This window comes from Lepidochelys olivacea (assembly GCF_965140295.1).
Source record: "Lepidochelys olivacea isolate rLepOli2 genome assembly, chromosome: 4".
Taxonomy (NCBI): domain Eukaryota; kingdom Metazoa; phylum Chordata; order Testudines; family Cheloniidae; genus Lepidochelys; species Lepidochelys olivacea.
In genome coordinates, this window is record NC_140414.1 from 63,861,666 (window position 1) to 63,883,127 (window position 21,462).

Below are 21,462 nucleotides of genomic sequence, written 5' to 3' on the forward strand. Positions count from 1 at the left end.
GGTGACTGTTCCGCACTTCATCAGGTGGAGATAATGACTACCACATTTCATTAACCAGATTTTCCATTCTGTTACACCTTAGTGTGTAACTCCACTGACATCAATATAGATATACTGTACCAGCATAAAAATGGTATAACACAATGGAAAATCAGGCCATTATTGTCTCAAAACCCTGTGTTTGCTTTGTATTTGCAAATGCATTGGGTGATGGTGGCTGTTTTCTCTTTTGTATGTACATATGGAAAACACAGCAGCCCAATGCACTGCATTGAAGGTCTCAATTACAAATGCCATTTTATTTAATTTCTTCACTCAAACTGAGTTTTCTCATTCAAATCTTTGCTTAAAGAGAAAAATGGGAACTGCTCCAGTAGGCAGCTAGATAAATTGATACAGATATGGAATGTAAGTTTTAACTCATGTAGATCACAACATACAAACAATTATTTATGCAATACAGACTTACAAAACAATACAGTTCTTTTCACAAATATTTTCACAGAATTCTGCACAGCAATTTTGTAGAAAAGTAGAATTATGCAACACCAAAATAACTTATTGTTCCTTAGTATAAATTATTTTTCATTTCCTAAGGGAGGAGATAATTTATTAACATGATTGGACAAGATTGGATTGGATTTGGTGATAGCAGAAACTGAACAGTTTTGTTGCCATACACAGCACAAGATATGGAATCTGCTATATAACTATGGTGGTTAGTCCTCTGAAGAAAAAAACTAAAAAATGGGAAAGAAGTTTGCAAGTCTAGAGCTTCTGCAAAGATGTAGAGGCTGTGAACATTTGAATGCCTGCCTCTTAGTGCTTTCATAATCAAGCAGCAGAAGTGTGCTTCGGTTAAAAATTAAAAAGAAATATTGTGTAGGTTGCTAGTTTGAGGATGTGTCCAAACTCCCCAAGTTGAAGTTTTGATTTTGAGGAACAATGCACATTTTGGTGTGCTCTGAAGAAGATATCAGGTAAAAACTAGTAGGATTCACATTTGATGTAACACAGACTCTGTTGATGATTTCTCCCTCTTAACTGCACAACAAAAACATATAACTAAAAAAAGAATTAATTGTCTAGGTCTAGAAACATGCTTGAATAGTAATATTGATGGAAACAATTCCTTGTCATGTTTAAAATTACATTTATCATAATTTAAATATCATTATTGATTCCCAGAAACTTCAGTGCTGAAGAAGTACAATCATTTGGAAAAGTACATCAAGACAAAGTGTAGCACAAATTAAAATCCCCAGTATTATAACCCACTTTCAATTTGTTAAAATCATATATTCCTCAAGGTTATAGATAAAGCTTTAGATGGGAAATGTATTTCTTCATAATATAGCTAGAATAAGAGATTTAACCATCTTTATCTTAAGTTTCTTTCCATACATGAATCAAAATAGACTTCTCAAAATGACTAAAAATATAGATTTTTAACTACAGAACGCAGCAGCCATTTTTCTGCTTCTTTGCCCTTTGCCCCCAAAAAATCATGCAAGGTCTACAAAAATAGCAATTAAGTTTAAAAAATAGTTTGCTTCTTCGAGCAAATTTAAGTTACATTCAGATGTAATACAGCTATTTATACAGAACAATGCTGCGGCATGATACTGAATAGAGGCTTCCTATGTTCAGTTTCATTCTGACAGCAGCTGCCCATGTCAGTGCTAGTTCTCGTCTGCTGCAACATCAGTATCTGGTTTGATATTCATGATGCCATCGGTTGAAATCATTGTAGAAAAGCACTATGCTCCCAGAAGCCATGCCAGTCATTATACACCTATGAAAAGCACAAAATTCAGTTAAAAGGTTAGCCACTTTACATTCAAACACAGCTGACTTACCTTTCTTGGACAGACTTCTTCCACCAGATCTAGCACCACCTCTGTAAATCAAATGTCTAAGGATACGTCTACATTTGTGCTTCCCAGCTCATGTAGACATACTCGCACTAGCTCTCATCAAACGAGCATGTGACGTAGCTGTGCTAGCATGGGCAGCAGAGAACAGTGACATGGGTTAGCTGCCCTGAGCATCAATCCATGGGTTTGCACTTGGGCTGGCTAGCCCCTGCCACCAGTGGCTGATTAATGATTCTGCCGCCCCTAGGCCCTGAAATAATTGCCGCCCCCATATGAACTTGTTTTTAGTTATTTTACAAATTCGTGCCGTCATTGGTGGTTTCAATACACGCTATGATTGGTAGAATCGCGGCATCCATAGATGCTGACTCTGTGGGTGCTCTGGGGCTGGAGCACCCATGGAGAAAAATTGGTGGGTACAGAGCACCCACTGGCAGCTCCCTGCCCCGCCCCAGCTCACCTCTGCTCTGACTCCGCCTCCTCCCCTGAGCGTGCCGCTGGGTCCTGCTTCTCCCCGCTCCCTGCCAGCGCTTGTGTGCAAAACAGCTTCGCACGGCTGGGAGGGAGGGGGGAATGCCACATGCTCAGGGGAGGAGGCAGGGATTTGGGGAAGGGGACCAACAGGGGCAGGGAGGGGGTGAGTTGGGGCGGGGACTTTAGGGAAGGGGTGGGAATGGGGGCGGGAAAGGGGTGGAGTTGGGGTCGGGCTGGGGGCCCACAAGCACTCCCCAGCGCTAAGGGAAGTTGGCGCCTCTGGCTGCTCTTATAAATTTGCTGCCCCTGCAAATTTGTCGCCCTAGGTGATAATACACCGCTGCCTGCCACCACTCCCCACTGCCTGTGCTACTTCTGCTACGCTACTGTTTTTAGTGCAGTAGCTCCATGAGAGTTAGCATACGTCTGCACGAGCTAGAGCTCATATCCCTAGCTCGTAGCATAGATATTGCCAAAGAATGCCACCCACTCAAACATTAAGAACCTGATGCGATTCCTATTGAAGTTAATGGAAAGACTCCCATTGACTTCAACGGGCTTTGGATTAGGTCTTAAAATTTCCACAGCAATCATGCAGTGTATTTAAAGCATTTTATTTCCTATATGATTTTACTCTTCTGTATCTGATCTGAACTGAATCAGACTTCAGGGAAAGAGTGACTAATACCATTTTGAAGAATGTATTACTTACCTTCCTTTCCAGATTGAAGTAATATGGGGGAAAAGAATAATTAAGGTCTAAATTTTTAATGTAGGGGTGTACAATTCTAACACTTATGGTCTCATTTCCAAAGGTGCTTAACACTCAACTCCAGCAGGAGACAACTGGAGCTGCAGGTGCTTAGCACCAGTGAAAATCAAGTCCCATAGGCTGTAATTTTGGGACCCTAATAACTGAGGGACTCAGATTAGTGGGCACATTTGAAATTGTAGGGCAAGTTGTTTTGCTACTGGTCTAACACATAGAATTATGGATCAGAGGGGGATCAAGCTCAAAGAAATTGTCCTGGCACATCTGGGCACCAAAAGGGGCTCAAGACTTAGATAACAAGAACAATTAACCTTGTATAAAACCAGGGTCACCACACACAGACCACTTCTGATTTTGTTTTCATAATGGCTTTAACTCTGCTGGTGAGAGTGCTAATGAAATAGCAAAATGGAGGGGATCCCGGATGTGCAGATTTCAATTCTTCCTTCCCGAGTTCAAGAGGGATTTAGCACAGGATCTTCATCAAAGAACCAGATGTGCATACAGAATTGCAACATCTCTATTGTTTATACATATGTGCAGCTTCATTTCATGGGCATGTAAACAACCAGAGTGCTGGTATTTGGTATTTAGCACTAAGTAGGAGTATTATTCATGCCATCCACCACAGAGATATTCTGTATTTCCACATCTTTACTGTGAGGGAGCTGACTGTTGGAGACATTTTAGCTCTATTTGAACAGCTATGATCCCACTTGAGATTTGAGAGCAATCATGGCTGCTGAAGTGACATCTTGGCTTGTAATGTATCAGGAGTTGTTATGACAGTCATGTTTATTGTCTCATTTTGTGACATTACTCTTAGAGCTGGTTGGAAACCAGACTCTCTGTTCAATGAGAAATTCTTGCATTTTGTAGGAAAAAAATTGTTCTGATTTGTTATGAAAAGCCAAAATTTCTAATTTGAGACAGTCAAAACATTTTGTCTGTGTCAAAACATTTTGATAGTGGTGTTTCAATTAATTTCATTTAGATGTTTACATTATATTAAATATACTATAAATGTATACATAATATTAAATCAAATATATAATACTAAAACTAAATTTGATTATAATATAAAAGTCAAAACAAAATGAATCACAATGACACTAAAGAAATGAGATATTTCAACCTTTTCCTGTTTAAAATCTTCATCAAAATCAACACGTCCATCCTACGTTTCAATTGTGATTAAACTGCATTTTTGATGAAAGACTGTTGTTAAAAATTGTGATCAGCTCTAATTATAGTTATTAACACACTATTTCATCATATACCGAAGTGATCCAACAGGTACATCAGAAAGCCATGCGAGTAGGGCCTCAAAGGTAGAATTTGGCTCCAGCGAAAAATGACGGTACCAGTCATTTTAATATCTAGAAAGCTGTCATTTTCCAGAGTGATTGCTTATGAGAAAATGTACAAGGATGAAGAGGACATGATTCAAGGAGACTGAAGGTTTGCAGAAGTTGAGATGGGCAGGGTTTCAAATTGGTAAGAAGTAGTGGGTTAAAATCTTGATTAAAATCCATAGTCGTCACTGTTTTTGTTTTAAAGAGTATTCGATGTAACATTTTGAAATGTGGATTGTGTTAAGATCGACATAATGAACATATGACAGGAATCTATCTATCTATCTAAAAACACAAAGAGGATGCCTAAATTTTCGCTCTTGCATCCATATTTAGGCAATTCTATAAGCTGTCTGATTCTTAAAGGCATTGAAGGATTTCATATTTCATTTTTAATGATTACCATTAGTATAAAAGACTCTACTTCCTGTTTAATCAAGATTTAAAATTGAGCTTTACCTTTGGTTTGTGAGATTCCTAGTGAATGGTTGACTAGCTACAGGATATGGCCGGCCTCTGCCTGTCTTTGGCACGCTTGAGATTTCAGTCCAATTTTGTGTAACAGCTAAAAACACTTAGTCTAATTTCTTTATTCCCCACTTGGATGCTCATTTGTTTAGAAAAATTTTGTTTGTCCCAGTGGGAGACTAAGAGGACCTGCCTCATTTCATGAACGCTCAGTTTAACAGTCGTCTCTTTCTTTAATCTCCAACATCCCAGACAAGCCGAAGATATTTTGCCCTAATTTGGCTGAGTGTTGGATGAGCACAAATTTTCTAATTCTCTGCTGGTGAAAATGTGTAAAACTCTATTGACAATAATGGAGTAGAGGCATTTACATCAGCAGAGAATTTGGCCCCTTATTGTTAATAATTTATTTATTATTATTATTAGGGTAGCACCTAGAGGGCTGAGCCAGGATCTGGCCCTACTGTGTTAGGCACATAGTAGGAGAGAGTTCCTGCTCCAAAGATTATTAATGACAAATACAATTATATATAGGAGTCAAAATAGTCAAAGGTGACCAAGTGACTTAGGGCCTGAGGGTATGTCTACACTACACGTGTTATAGCTACACTGCTGTACTATTGACACAGAGACAGAAGGGGTTTTTCCTGTTACTGTAGTAAATCCAGCCCCTTGAGAAATGGTAGCTAGATCAATGAAAGAATGCTTCCATCAACCTACCTTCATCTACAGTGGAGGCTGGGTCAACCTAACTATGTTACACAGGGTGTGAAATTTTTCATAGCCTGTTGCAATGTACCTAGGTCAACCTGTGTTTTAGGTGTAGTCAGGGCAGAGTCCCATTTTAAAAGTGCCTAGGATCCGAAATGACTTTTGATAAGATTTAGTGACTTAGATGCTTTTGTAATGTTATCAGGGATAAACAAAAGTCTAGGTAGTAGTCTGTGAGCTAAAGACAAGCTGGATACAACTATAAACACCCAAGTTATAAACCGGAGAGAGCTATGTGCCAAAAATGAATAAAGACCTTTAACCATAGTGGAGTTGGTAGGTGTAATATAGGCAGTAGTAAATATGTTTACTGTTTTATCCTTTGTAAGAGAAAACAAAATGTAAAAGATTGATGGGAATCTGAGTGAGTGTCTACTTTCTTTTTGTTAATGGCTTTGAAGACCTATAGTTAGGAATATTTTTTTCCTCTGAGGAAAGAAAAAACAGTACATATTAAAAGTTCGTCAGAGTCAGATTTCCCGGAATGAGTGTTAATTTACCCACCAAGAGCTGCAACTCTGAAAAAGATTATCAGACCTAAACCATAACCTTTCAATACTAAAACAGTGCACAGAATTCTCCATATTATCACTGGCACCTGTGATCAAAGTAAATACAATATTGAAAGGAAAACAAATGGTTTTCCCATAATGACGTTCCTTTTGTAGTTTCTTTATAATAGTACATTCTATGAAATACTTCTGACCTCCAACTGTAATCTCACCTTTGGTCATATGACAGGGCCATGGAACGGATTCCAGCGTCACAGCCGGGGTAAGCAAAAAGTTGCTTGAGGTCACACACTTGCCATACTATGATGACCCCATTGTCTCCGCCTGTAAGGAGATACTGTCCATCACGGCTCAGCTGGATTGCCTAAAGGGATATTACATTAATATTTCTGTTAAAACAACTTGCATTGCTTTTATTCCCCCTCTCACCTCCAGAACACCCCATCTGCACCATCGCAGCTTTATCTCTGAAGACACTTCGTATCAGTAGATATAGCTTTTGAGAAGCAAAGAAGTCAATTACAACTTAAATGTAGGGTAAACATTGAAATCTACAGAATATACCAGTTTCTTTACAAGAATTACAATAGAAATGATGGTCAAGTGGCCTAAGTTTATTTCATCTATCAACTATTCCACACACCAAAAATCAAGTATGAGGGCAACTCAGGAGATTTGATTTTCTAATCAAACACAGGAGGCTGCAGTACTTGCACCTCATATTCACCCAAACAGCTTTAACCTCAGATAGTTGCCCTCATTTTTTTTATATAGGCCATATTTGGAGGTCTGTTTATCGGCTTTTGTTTTTCTTTCCCCCTGAGCCCTGCACAGTTGGACACATAGAACTAAGTTGCCTGGCCTTATAGGTGGAGTGATACAAAAAACAGTATGAATGAAAAGAAAATTTTTAATACTCTTTTAATACTTCTAAAAAGGTATGTTTAGCTAATGTGTCAGACACAGAATAAATGATAGTGTGCTCTAAAGGTTGACCCCCATTTGGGATGAACTGGGGAATTTACTCATACTTTCACTACTTGTGAGAAATAGGCCATCCCAAACTCATATTTACATAACAGAGTATTGATATTACATATAAAAACTACATTAAAAGAACATTTAAGTTGCAAAATGAAGCATTTAAACACTAGGAATTTACAGAATGAAGGCTGTTTGTGCACGGGCAACTTTAATTGTGGCATTTCCTAAACTTGAGTGTTGACTTGGCAGCCTTAATGTTCTTTAATATGGGGGAAAGATGGGTTATTATAATTTCCTACCTTTTTTAAGAAGCAAAATGAAAAAAACAGTGATTGTATCACATGGCTCCATAGTGACCCCCACACTGGTAGACCATCAGCAAGTTTGGGACCTTTGGACCTAAAGCACAGATCTTTACCACTAACTGCTGCACCTTCCCCTCTGCTTTCCCCCGGCTTGTGTAATCCCCTCCCTGCTCTCACCCCTCTGCATTCTAGTTAAGCTGCTGCTTCTCCTCCTCCTCCAATAGCAGGCTGTTATCTTCTATTGGGCCCAGCCAGAAGGATATGAGAAACACTTTTCTAATGAGTTCCACAGTTATTTTCCTCACAGCTTCCTGGCTGAAACCCTGGCTTCTATTCCAGTTTCTGAAAGGTAGTATATTCCAGTACTTATAAACCCTTCTGTCCAATTCTCCATTGGGGCTCCCATCCCCCTCTGCTCCTATTCACTCCTCCCCATCACTCTGACTCATGCCTCAACCTTCACCCCCATCTACTATCCATCCCCCCCACCCTGGCTCCTACTTCCCTCCCTTCATCCCCACACCTCCTGGCTTCTTCCCCTCTTCCTCTCTGTTTCCTGGCTCCTACTGTTCTCCAACAAGCTCCTGCAAAATTGAGCTGCCAAGCTCTGACAAGCCTAAGAAGTCTCCATCATACATGTATGACCTGAGATTTTTCAGAGTCTTCCAAAATTCACCAAATTTGGGGAGATTTTCACAAAGACAACAAAAAGCACATCCCTGATACTAGAATGACATCTTTGCCAAATTTAGAGTTTCTGATCCAAAGCATAGAGATACTAAAGTTTTTCAACAAAACAGCTGTAAGAATTTAACGTGGTCAAAACAATACATTTCCCCCAAAACCTGTTTTTTCAGACAGCTGAATCATTTTAAATGCAACTTTAAAAAAAAAAAATCAGCCTGAAGCTGACACCCAGCATTGGAAATGCCAGCCAAAGGGTTAAAGTGAGGCAAAAGTTATAAGTAAATGAAAACACAGTCTTATAATGAAAAATATTAGGCAACCTTTCTTACAGGGAAGCTTTGCTTATAATAATGAAGTCCTAACTATTTTAAAATGTGTATGCATAATATTAGAAACTCAAGGTGGGTGAGGCAATATCTTTTATTTGAAAAACTTCTGTTGGTGAAAGAGACAAGCTTTCCAGTTTACACAGAGCTCTCCTTCAAGTCTGTGTAATCTCGAGAGCTTATCTCTTTCACCAACAGAAGTTGGTCCAATAAAAGATATTACCTCACCCATCTTGTGTCTCTAATATCCTGGGACCAAAAAGCTACAGCAACCATCCATAATACAACTTTATTGTTTAGTTCTACAATCCCATCACAATATCTTAGAACATTTTCTTCATAAACAGTTTTGAAAACCAAAATAGTTTCTTTTGCACTTAAAGATTTCATCCACAGTTTTCAACACAGAAAACTATGGGTGAGGTCTTCACACACATGAAAGTTTTCAAAAACTATTACACAGAAAGCTTTATGCTATGGTCCCTTTAAGATCTTGTGGCAATCAAAAGTATTGTACACTATAATCTATGTTTCTGCGGTGCTCATAATTTGCAGAATTTTTAACATATGCAGCACCTGCTCACAAAAACAGGAGGAATTAAAATTAAAATACTAAATACACCATTAATGCAATATTAAAGTAGTTATGTTGAACACTGACAGTGTAGGAACTAAAATATTATGGTCTTCATAGTAATAATTAGTTAACCGTATATTTTCCATTTTTGTGCCTTATTACTGTTATGATGATGCTAAAAATACTCTACAAATTACAGGAAGTGCAGCAGCACTGAGTTAGGGTTCTTATCAAATAACTAACTTTTCATAACCTTAGTTTTGAGTGTTTATTATGATGACATCTTGTTATTATGGGACAAACCCTTTTGTTTAACATTTTATTTAACAAAATAGTTTCAGGACTAATGCTTTTTTTTTTTAATTAAAGATAATCAATAACATTTTGTATTTACAAGCTATGAAGGAAATGGTGATCAACCCATTCCAGGCAACTGTATTTTGAACTAGGATTGTGACAAATGTACCCAATGCTTAAAAAAGGTAGTGGGCACGGTAAATCATTTCCAAGCCATATATAAATATGGCATAATTAAATGCTCAAACATTCTGAATTGAAACTTGTTCTGAATGGTATAAATGTTCCAACCATCAATTATTATTTTTGTCATTTCTTATTTCCCTCTGAACACAAAGATGTGTGACGCACCTCCCAAACCAGGAAGAAGGCATGTTTGCTGCCCCAAGGAGCTTAGAATCTAAATTACACAAAATATAACCAGGGTGCAACAAGGCAATAAGCTAGGGACAGAGAGAAGAATGAGGTAAGATAATAAAATCTGTAGAAGAGAAAATTGCATATACCAAGATAGCTCATCATGAGCTCTAGCAAACCAAATAAAATTATTAAAAAGATTATTCATTAGAAGTAAAATCAATATCAATTTTTTTCATTCCACAAATGGCAATCTCCTGAGGGTATTCTGAAATTGCAATGAAGGCATGACAAATAATTATTTGTTACACTTATAAAATTCAGCTGATGAAAATCCATTAACCTTATGGTCATGGTTCACTTGTGTTTTATACTTGAGGCTTTTTACTGGAGAAATGCTATATTACAAGGCAAATTAAAGCCATTAATCTTTAACTCTTCCACTACCTGCAAATTTCAATGATTTCTGTGATCTCTTGATTAAATAAAGAACAGTCTTTGAGGTTTTGCCAATATCTATGCCATTTTCCTAAGTCACCTGCTTTTCAAGAAGACAAATAGTTGATATATATATGACAAAGGTCACCCTGTCAAAATTTCAGTTTAATGACATGGCCCATAGGAGTTAACAAACTAAAGGATGCATTTACTCTCAAGTACTCCAACTATTATGGGGAAGGCATGAATCAATTTTACTGTTCAGTTTTTCTCCCAGTGAAAGTTATCCAGGATTCTAATAAGTATAAGCTCAAACAGTTCTGCCATCTAATCTTTCCCACAACATAAGATTCAGACATGCAAACGAAGCCCCATAGCACTCAATTCAAGCAATGTTCTAAAAGCTTCATTTCTGACTTGTATTTCCTTGAAAAGTCTCAGAAGTTTGTCCAAACCCTTTAACCTCTCAGATTCTTGAAAGGCAGTGCTTCTTAAAAAGTAGAGCTGTCACCATGACAGCACTGGCTTACGGCAGCAAGAGGCTGTTGGGCACTTCCCCATCTCAGGACTCAGGAAAGGAAAATAAATTGGTTCCTTTGGGTGAATTAGTGCACTGTCTTTGTTTAGGATAAAATAACTTTACTTCTCTGAACCGGCTGCCCACTTAGATTTAAATTATTCATTAAGACAACTAAACATTACATGGTAGATGTGCTGGGATATGCTGTTAGCCTAAGCTGCATGAAGCAGTATTTAAAACAAACACAGGTGGAAAGTGTTGATTATACCCTGAGTTTCCCCTGACAGTCAAATTTTTCTGGTAGTTGTAGAACGTTGTTCGGAATGTAACTGTAAACTGTTATTTTCATCAACTATATCTTGCAGTCTAAGCCCAAAATGACATGTGAAAACACATCAGAATTTTACTTTACATAAGCAACTGCATTTCTGACCCACTATTCCTCCATCTTCTCTTGGCAAGAAATAGTGATATCGTCAGTCTGCACAGCCTGTAGGCAGGTCCTACTCATTTTAAATGCCCCTACTTTAATCACACAGTTGCCACTTGCCTTCTAGTATGATAAAGTGCAGAAGCCCTGGGAAGAAGGTTGTGGATTATTTAAACCTAAAATCCTCGTGGGACTGCTGAGGGAAAAACAACAGTGTGTACTACTGGCCTACAGAGAGCGGAACATTCGCTGCCTCAAGCAATATTCTCCAAGCCGTGGGTACTGACTGAAACACCACAGAAATTGTTTTACCCAGCAAGGGATTTCTAGATATTTTACAGATTTACTAGCATAGCTGACAATATAATCACAACCTGAAAGTGACATATTATCAACTTTATTATTGTAAAAAGAAAAGCAAAAGAAAACACTCTGATGTGTACTTGCTTTAAATGAAGTATTGGGGCAGAGGCTAGGGTGGGAAACTCACGAGCACGCATGCAAGGATAGCAAAAGGTGAAACTTGAGCTAAGAGAAGAAAGACTAAAAATGAAGCAAGAATCTATATCAATTTGGAAAAAAGGCCTGGGACAGGGCCATGCAAATTCTCATGACATATCTCCGACCTCAAACAAATCTGCATTTACAGTGTATTAAGTAATAAATGTGTGTAATTCAGCATTTTGTGACTACTAATCCACTGCAGAACTGGCTATGGAAAACACACCAAATAATACAGCTATTTTAAATTGCATACTCAACAACCTATATATCCAAAATTTCAAGAAAATTAGGATAGTGGATTAACAGAATTTAATTTACACAAGAGTTTGATGTCAACTTCTAAAAGAAGGAGAAAGGCATAACTGAAGCTCCAGTGTTAACATTAAAACATTTTGTCCCAGCTGCATATGAAATCATAAAATGCTAGTTCCTGTCATGGAAAGAGTTAAGGCTAGTAACATTCTTTTATAATATATTTCAATATTTTCTACCTGTTTGGAAGCTAGTTTCCTTCATTTTGCTCTCTTTTGCAACACAAGTTTTAACAAAATTATGTATCTGTGGGAGCCAGGTGAGGACAAAGGATGCAAATTTAACACTGCTCACAGTTGGATGAAAAACACAGGTAAAGAATTCTTGAAAGACTGAAGGACAGGTGTGTGAGGGTAAGAACAACTCAGGAAGGATATCTTAAATATTGCACAAGGAGGAAAAGAGACAGTGCCAAAATATCCTTGCCTGCATTAACAACACTTCAGAATTGTTATTATTTTATTATGTACAGATTGTGGTAATCAACTCTTCACCATTTAGGTTGTTACTTTTTTCCATTGCATTCAGTTTGGAAAATGAAACTACAATGGTCAGTTATATTGTGGTCAATTTCATTTCTTATAGTGCTGCCAACTGCTCTACAAACAAGAAAGAAGACAGGGCTCTTCCTTCTTTAACGAGTTTGTAATCTAATTAGACAACAGAGTAGGATGGGTTGCGTGACTGAGCAGTGCAAATTAACACCTGTATTGTTAGCTCTTCAAGTTTTGTTTAGTGGTGGGGTTATCTTTAATTTTTATTTTATTTCAGCTCTTTTGTTTACAGTTCTTCAGTGGCTGTTGCAAGGTTTTAGGCTTTTTGGAAGAAGAGTATTTTAGGGAGGGAGATGAGAACCACTTTCTGGTTCTCATGTATTAGCATAATGCTGTTGTGTTGGGATTTTAGAATGGCAGGAGAATATTTATATTGACATTAAAATAAGTCCATACAGTTATTTTATTAAGCATTTCCTCCACTCCCATTTTTCTTTTAAATACAAAAAACCTACTCTATTTTGGATTTAACTAAAGCAGCAGTGTTCTTCTGCTTCATCTTTTAAATTTCTACTTAATTTTTTCTCTCTTTTTAAGTAGTTAAATTAAAAATATTCTTCCCTTTTCTTGTTTCGGCTTAGTTCTACCACAGCTGCCAAGTTTTGTTCTGTTCCATATCACATTTTATGAAAATTTTTGAATGTGTGATTTTGCATATTAGCAAAAAGCCTTCCTGAAACTCAGCCTTTGCATAATATCTCAAATGAGATGCAGGAATATGGACAGTGCTAATGACACACCGTAGTCCTCCCACTGCTGGAGTGACTGGTCATCTTGACTCTTTAGAGGCTGACAAAAATGTAACATCCTGAATTCTCCTGTGCGTGCACACCAGGTATTATTTGTATGTCCTTTTATTCCGAGGGGAAAAAACCCACAATATATTGCTGGCTACCTAAGCAGCGCCACTGTTAAACATGATTCCATGAGCAATGTCTGATCCCTCAACTACATATTTCTTGGAGCTCTTCTAAATGTAGCAGTCATTAGTGAAATTGCACAGGTTTCATTCACCGTTTGCATGGAAAGAAACCCTGAGCAATTCCAAAATCTCAGAATTCTCCTAAGTTTATTTTAAATACTGACATACACAACCTTAGAATATATTTCTGCACACTCACCCTTATTTTGTCATCTGTTTCCATAGTGGCTTGAAGTTTCCCATTCACACTGAATACACAGAAAAGGCCATTTTCATAGTATATGATACAGTGGCCCTCTCTTGAAGCCTGGATAAGTTTTGGTCTCAAGCAGTTTTCAGGACCTTCTAATGTCCTCAATAGGTCTCCATTCATAGAATGTATGAGACATGGTCCTTCTGATGAAACAGAATTAAAAGCACTTGTTATTTTCATATCAAATCCATCCAAAGACATTAAAGAACAATGAGTAATGGCTTTTATTGAATTAACTCAAAATGTGTTATAAATGGAAAATTTAAGGTACATTCTTGTAATACTAAAGTTCTTCACATTGGTAGTCTCATCTCCTAAAAGTCTAGAGTTGCACTAGGGTAACTAAAGCAATCACCTACTTTAAGGCAACGTCCACACTACCACTTATGTCATTATAACCTAAGCGCTGGACAGTGTTATGTAGGTTGGAGAGCTTCTCCCACTAACATTGGGGGTGGATTAATTAAGTAGATGGGAGAGCTCTCTCCTGTCATCTTAGAGCAGCTCCACTAGAGAGTTTACAGGGGCGCGGCTGCACCAATGCAGCCGCGCCCCTGTAAGCTCTCTAGTGTAGCCATAACCTTAGTCTCTTTAGGAGCTTCCCTGAAAGCTTGATAGTTACCAAATTTTTCTGCTGAATGCAACAAAATAAGTCTGTACTGAATCTGAAGGCTAGATTTTCACGGTAAGATGCACTTATTTGCATCCTCACAATTGCAGCACCTAACTTAGGTGTGCAAATTCCTGATATGCATTCACAAATCAGATGTGTACCCATATATGACTAGCTACATTCTTCATTGGTAATGAACATGGACAAAAACTTAATTAGTATGCAGGTATACATCAGGTATTCCCTTATGTAAGTTACGAGCATACAAAGTGTGTGCAGTTTTGAGTGCCAAACTTGGAAAATGCAGCCTATGATAGCAACTTTTGAAACACTGAAGAAGGAAGGTCTCTGTTCCAAGGAGGACAGATCAATAGACAAAGGTAGGGAAGGGGGACAACTACAGGCAATTTATGTACAAGTGAACACAATTCATTGTAAGCAGCCCAGCAGAAATGGGTCTTTAAGAAAGATTTAAAGTAGGGACCTTATAGATGAGCTCAGAGAAGCCACTCATTTGCCACTGCAAATTTTAGTTGGGAATGCAAATATATCTTTAAATAACTACAACACAAATCGCTGCTTTTCCCCCTGAGGAGTTATCCATAACAAAAACAAAGCACATAATTACATTACATTCTTGATAGTCTCAGCAAAGAGCCAGGAACACATAAAGGATAGTTTGCTCTGTATTGTCTAATAACTTCTGAATAAACAAAAACAAGGTAACTGGAAGACCCGCGTGGGGAAGATGTCTGTGCTGTACTTCTATAGATACACGTGAATCGGCTTCAATTTTAATGTGTTATGGTCAAAAGATGTTTTTAAAATTGACTTAAAAGGAAAACCTGTGCCAATTAAAACAAGGGTTTTTTTATATGAATCATACATAATTAATATGATCTCCATCATCGTAGACTGTATTCACCTTTAAACTAGGAGAATAACTTTATGACCAAAATACAGTTTTAAAAAGATAACAGAAAACCTTCTACCTTTAGCACCACTTATTACCAGACCAAGTTCAGCACAAACTGTAGCACAAACGATCTCATAGTCATGTCCTGTCAAGATGGCTCGGGGAGTGGCAAAATCACCTTCAAGGAAACAAGAAAAAAGGAATCTTCAGTTACAATTCATCTCTAAAAGCAGTGTTTACAGTAATTCACATATTTATTTTCTTTGCCATTGGAGTTTACACTTTCGAAAACAGATACTCATGATATGGACTATACTTTTTATGTTACACTTGAGATTGACTTCTTCCATACTGCTGAGCAACAGTACACTAGTAGCACTGCCTTTCAGAAATTCAGCCTGGCCATTTACTAATGAAGAGACACATAACTCAACTGTATATAGACAAGAGCTAGTTTGAACATAAAGGATTCTACTCCCTCTCAGTGGACAAAGTTCATGTCAATAAATATTCTGTAAATAAGTGTAGATGTCACTACGATAAGTAACAAGGGAAAACATTTATAATGTCCAAGTTGAAGGAAGGAGTCCACCTACTGATTTCACTGTAACCTGTTTCCAGTATTGAAACCACAACTATGAGGCTTAACTGAGTTCCTCATAGCCAGTTGGTGCTTTGTCCAAAGCAATTATTTTTTCCAGAATCTGTCTTTAGAGACCAAATCAAACACTTAGGAATGTTGTCAATAGAGGAAAATTGTAAGCAGACATATTGTTATGAACTGTTGAACTGGTCAGACTTAAACCTTTTGTCACGACAAATATGGGTAATTAACTTTATTCTCAAAGATCAGACACAGAAAGTGTATGCATGTGTTATCATAAACTTCTTTAAAAATACTTCAGACCTCATCTCATGGATTTTCACTAGCTCACTTTCCCAGAATGCTAGTAGTCCATGGAAAGCACAATGTTATTTTTGCAATTACTGTCTAATTATTTCAGTTGGAAGCCTTTTATGAAGAGTTAAAATCATTAAAGTTTTAAGTAATATGTTTTTGATGAGGTTATCACACTTAGCTTAATAAAAGAGAACTACAAATAAGCTTTTTGTAGCAGGAAATATTTTTAATTTAAATTAAATGATGACTTTTTTTTCTCCTGTGGAATGCCAGGGCTATAGAGAAAGATGGTGGTGAAAATCAAATGTTATTTTAATTTTAAAAAATAGTACATGGATTTGCAAAGACACAGTAAGAAGTAATAGTGTCAAGTGATTCCAGCAAGGATAAAGCAGCACGTTTAGATAGCATGATTCAAAAAGTTTTGAAGTCGAAATTTTTTAAAAACCAAATATTAATAAGCACAATCTAATTAATGTGTCTATTCATTTATACTGCACTCTCCAAAGTAGTGTCTGCATAATTTCTAATAAAACACTCAGATTGTTAGAACAGACCCTGCAAACAGAGAATGTTTTCACAGGCACAATGAGTTTTCTCTATGCAGGACTGGACATGTGAAAGTAAAGTTAAAAAGACTTTTCTTACTCTTACCAGTGTGCGCTTTAACTCTGATCATTTGCAACAATTCTGAGAATGTCCACATAGCTGTCATGTTCAAATGGTCTTTTTAAAAAGGTCATAATCTATGATCCCGTATCAAACCAGGGATTATGACCTTTCAAAATACGATTTATTCTGCAATTACTGCTACAATACATAATTTATATTATTGTAACATACAAATGTTGCGAAGTAAACAGTATTTTTTCTTAATAAATCAGGAAAATATAATTCATATATATAAATACTTTGGAGCAGCTCAGTAAGTGATCCCTAATCCCCAAATATATAACCATGAAATGCTACAGCTTTTGTTTCATATGGAGTTTGGCAAAACACACTCAAAATCAGGAAGCATGGCAGACAGTTCAGAAAAAAAATTAAAAGCATAAGGAATAGACTTATGATCAGTAGGTACTTCTCAGCTGACTGATTTTACAGAAATATGGCTATATTGAACTTTCCTCACCTAAACACGGAACAAGCACTTTTAAAAGTGAATGAAACAATGAAGACAATCCATGACTTTGCACAAATGGATAGAAAAAAGTTCTATAAACTTTAATGGTAACACTGGAATCTACTTTAACAGCCTCATTACCCAGTATCAAATTCTATTTTGTAGACCCATACTCTGTCCTATTGTCCCCAAATGAAATGTAAGGCAGTTTTGCACAGTTTCTGGTTTGGAGTATTTTTTAATTGAGATGCACACATTAGCAACATTAAATAGTCAGTAATAGTTATTATTTAACACTGTCTTTGGAACTTGCATTTAACACAAAACTCCACAGATCATCAAAAAATTAAACAAATTAATATATGAAATATTTTCATAAAACAATAGTTTTAAAATTGAAATCATGAGAGTTTGAAATGAGCAGCACCGATTCGAGGTTAATGGGATTATGTTGTTTGAGTTTAAAAGGACATTTAAGGAACTGTTTTAAATGCAGTTATTAGAGGATAGAAGCAAAAACCCAAGTGGCACAAGATGTTTACTTTAAATGCTTGTGGTAGTAGTGTTATTGTTGTCTCTGTGGATTAAATGTTATGCATTTCCACAATACCTACCCCAATAGTATCTAGGAGTTAGGCTTCTCCTACAACACAACATGGACTGATGATACACGTTTATCATAATACATAGTAAAAATTCTATCTATCTATAATACTTATGTTGTTTTTCATTTAGTAATATTATATTCATATATTATATAAATTAGAATATAAACCTGTGTTACTTAGCTTATAAGCAGTGTCTCACAAATCCATTCATCCAACTGTTTACCAAATAGCTTTAGCATTAAATAATTTCGCATCAATAAAAAAAAGAGAACAACAATCAGAAAAGTAAATTTACAAAGAAACCTCCAGTTAGGCTATTTCTCTCACTATTGAAAAACAAGAATCTTGTGAAAAGTCAGGCTGGCTCTTTTGATAAAAATGTTAAATATTTAGAGGTTTTTAAGACACTGATTTACCAAATAATGGGGTCACTTAAAAGCTGATTGTAGAGCAGAACAGATTTCTTTAAAAGCTTTTAAACTGTTACTGCTTCAGAAGATTATCATGGTTTTCAATAATGCAGAGAAAATTTTATTTTGTCACTGGTTTAAGGGGCACCTCTTCAAACTTTTCTAAATTGTTTTAGGGGAACCAGCTTCTAGACCCCTTTGAAAAGCTGTGGAAATGACTTCAAAGGAAAAAAGAGTCTTTGTCCTTTAAGCAGGTTTACGACCACTGAGGCAAACCCTAACTAACGGGTGAAAAGAATACTCAGGCATCTTTATGGAGATCCTTAAGGAAGATGAACAAGTCAAATGAGATTAAAGATAGCCCAAATCCTGGCACTAATAACCAAGACACAGCAGTCTTACAGATGTGCTTTTCTCAGCACAGTATATAATAATAATCTTAACCAATACCACTGTTGGAGTACTACTTAAATTTGAATGGTGTAGAAATATTAGTGGCACATTCACATTGTAATAAATGTAGCCACAACTTATTAAAATCATAATATATATAAAACTCTTTTTCCAGAAATAGGTAGGATATTTTACCTTTACAGTAACTATTCAAATGATGTCAGAGAACTCTCTTGCGTTACAATAAATAATTGCTGCAAAGTTGTTTTCCCATAGAAAATATCACTCTTGCTTAAGTGACCAAAGTACACTTTAAATCATAAAACTCAAACTTCAGAAGATAAAATAACACCACATGATATCACGTGTGCAATATTTTACTGAAAAAGTGCTGGATGCTTGGAAACTACATTTTAAAAGGAATAGTGGAATTATAACAAAGTCAAAACTTTCTTCCAGTTTTACAACATCCAGAAGAAGTCACTCCTTACAGCTAAAGAATAACTGTTTAGTGTTTCTGGGATTTCCTCCTCCTAGTTTTCCAGCCTTGGTGGTGTTAAACAAAACAGAATCATGACATCTTAAATCCAGAAGCGAATTCCTTGTTTAATTGCTTGCTATGTTACAACGACTGACTGAAAGAACTGACAAATACAGCAAACTCTGAACATTTCCATCTAACCTGTACTCAACCTAGAAACAAAAACATATCCCACATTAAAATGTGACATGCCCTTTCCTAAAACTAGCACTTGATGAGATAACATTATGCAACATATTAAAATGTAAATATTTTGACTATGGCTCCTTTCATACTCTATGCTGAGAAGGCAGTTAATTATGTTAAGTCACTGATATATGAACAGTAATTCTCAAGTTATGATTCCATGATTGTAAAGGCTGTAGGGCACCTTTTTAAGTGCAAATTAATTATGCAATTTTATGTCTTAATATAAAATTCTAATTAAATAAAACATCAATTAACTGAACTATCTTTTTATTTACAGCTTGCTAAAATAACTGAGTGCTTTCCCACAAGGATAGCCAAAACTAAACACTTTCCACAAATTTCACAATTTTTAAAATTACTGTTTCTAATAAAAACTGACAAAAATAATAAAATCTTTAAAATAAGGTTACATAACTGTAAAACCCTAATTATGAAATCTGGGAACTATGAGCACAAGCCATATTCCATCCGAACGTAAATATGCAAAACAACAAAACAATCTCAAGGGCTCCGCTATGCCATTAGACTTCCACGTTAGTTTTACAACGCATTTCAGAGTTTATTTGCCTCAAACTGATTCCTGTTAAATATCTCTATAAATACTACATTTATGGAATTCTGCAGAGTGGCTGCCAATAACAAAATTTCGCTGCTACACAAATGAGACTAGCTCTTTCACGTACAACAAATCTTACTGAATGATGAGATATACATATGTTATGAAAGTATCACTGCAATTTTAGTCTGAAAGCTGATTTCTTTTTAAACACACAATTTTTATACTATATTTTAGTTACAAGGTACATAAGAACTCTGCCTTTATGTTATTCTCCACTTTAGAGAGACAGGAGTTTTTCCTCCCAACTCCAATCTTTTTTCCTTCTACTGTTGCATGTCATCTGTTCAAACTTTTTATAATCTCACAAAATGCACAACCTTAAATCTGGAAGCTAGTTTTGTCTTTGCACATGTTACTTAAAGACTATAGTTTGCCCAAAGGAAAGAATTTATTTGAGTAAACTCACATTTGAAACCTGAAACAAAATCCAGAAATTGAAATGCAACTGATGCGAGTAACATTTCCAACCCTGACTAGTAAAGTGCTAAACGTATATTTACTTTATCATGTGGCTCAAGATTACTAATAAGCTTATTACCGCTGAGGAGACCAAGAGAGCTTATTTCAATCCATCCCTTAGTTACCCCGTGCAAACATTTGACTGACACGGAGTACTGAGTAAGCAGATGCTATTAGAATGTAACATTTTTTTGTTCATCTCCCTTCAGAGTAGTTAATTAGAAACATGAATTTGAATGCTTTTCTTGTGTTTATAGACACACTCTCGCTTCAGGATATGGTTTCTTGTATCTCTAAAATGGGACAATATAAAGAGCAAAACAAATATTACAACCTGTATTAATGGAATATTACAATTCAGACTTTACATGCACAAAGTCTGGACTCCCATGCCTCACAATTCCCATCCTATGTGCAATGTGAACTCTTCTGGAACCTCTTCCCCCTCATTCATAGTTTGTCAGTTGAAAGTCCTGGGAAGTCTCTTACTCCTCCCACTGAATATGAACTCCTCTCAAGTCCCTTGCAGACATCAGTGGTATGACTATCCAGTGTCTCCACTGTACATAACATTTTAACATATGCTCTGTACCCAGTTAATTAAAGTATCCATCCAAAAAGGAAAATTATTAAGATTATAAAGCAACTATTACAATTGCTATAATTTTTATTGAAAGACAAGGTGCTAACATATGTCTATTTTTAGCAGTATTCTTTGTGTTATATCTAAAGATCAACTCCATCACAAAACAAATATGTTTGAGTTTCTCTCTTAATCAAAAAAAAAAATCTCAGATGAACGATTTCATACCATGGTTTAGCTCACTTTAAATCTATCAGTTTCTGCTGTTTTTACTATTTTCTGCTTATTAGAATATATTCTACAAAAAAATCTTGTAAAATTTTGTTCCAATTAAGAAAACTTCTTAATCATTTAAAACCTTTTAAAATATACTGCCCAACAACAGTATTAAATAATTAGAGCATATACTGTA

At 36.3% G+C, this 21,462-nt stretch overlaps 1 protein-coding gene across 2 annotated transcripts in view; it reads right to left on the minus strand.

The window, feature by feature from the left end:
* Positions 1-271: 271 nt before the first annotated feature.
* Positions 272-21,462, minus strand: part of LRBA (LPS responsive beige-like anchor protein) — a 560,210-nt gene continuing 539,019 nt past the window's right edge. For both annotated transcript variants that reach the window (XM_084626698.1, XM_084626699.1), the window contains 4 exons: positions 15,301-15,402; positions 13,642-13,838; positions 6,442-6,593; positions 272-1,795 (listed from right to left, as the gene is read on the minus strand). In XM_084626698.1, coding sequence (XP_084482824.1) covers positions 1,705-1,795; positions 6,442-6,593; positions 13,642-13,838; positions 15,301-15,402 — 542 coding nt within the window. In that variant the 3' untranslated portion in view covers positions 272-1,704. The remainder of the gene's footprint in view (positions 1,796-6,441; positions 6,594-13,641; positions 13,839-15,300; positions 15,403-21,462) is intronic.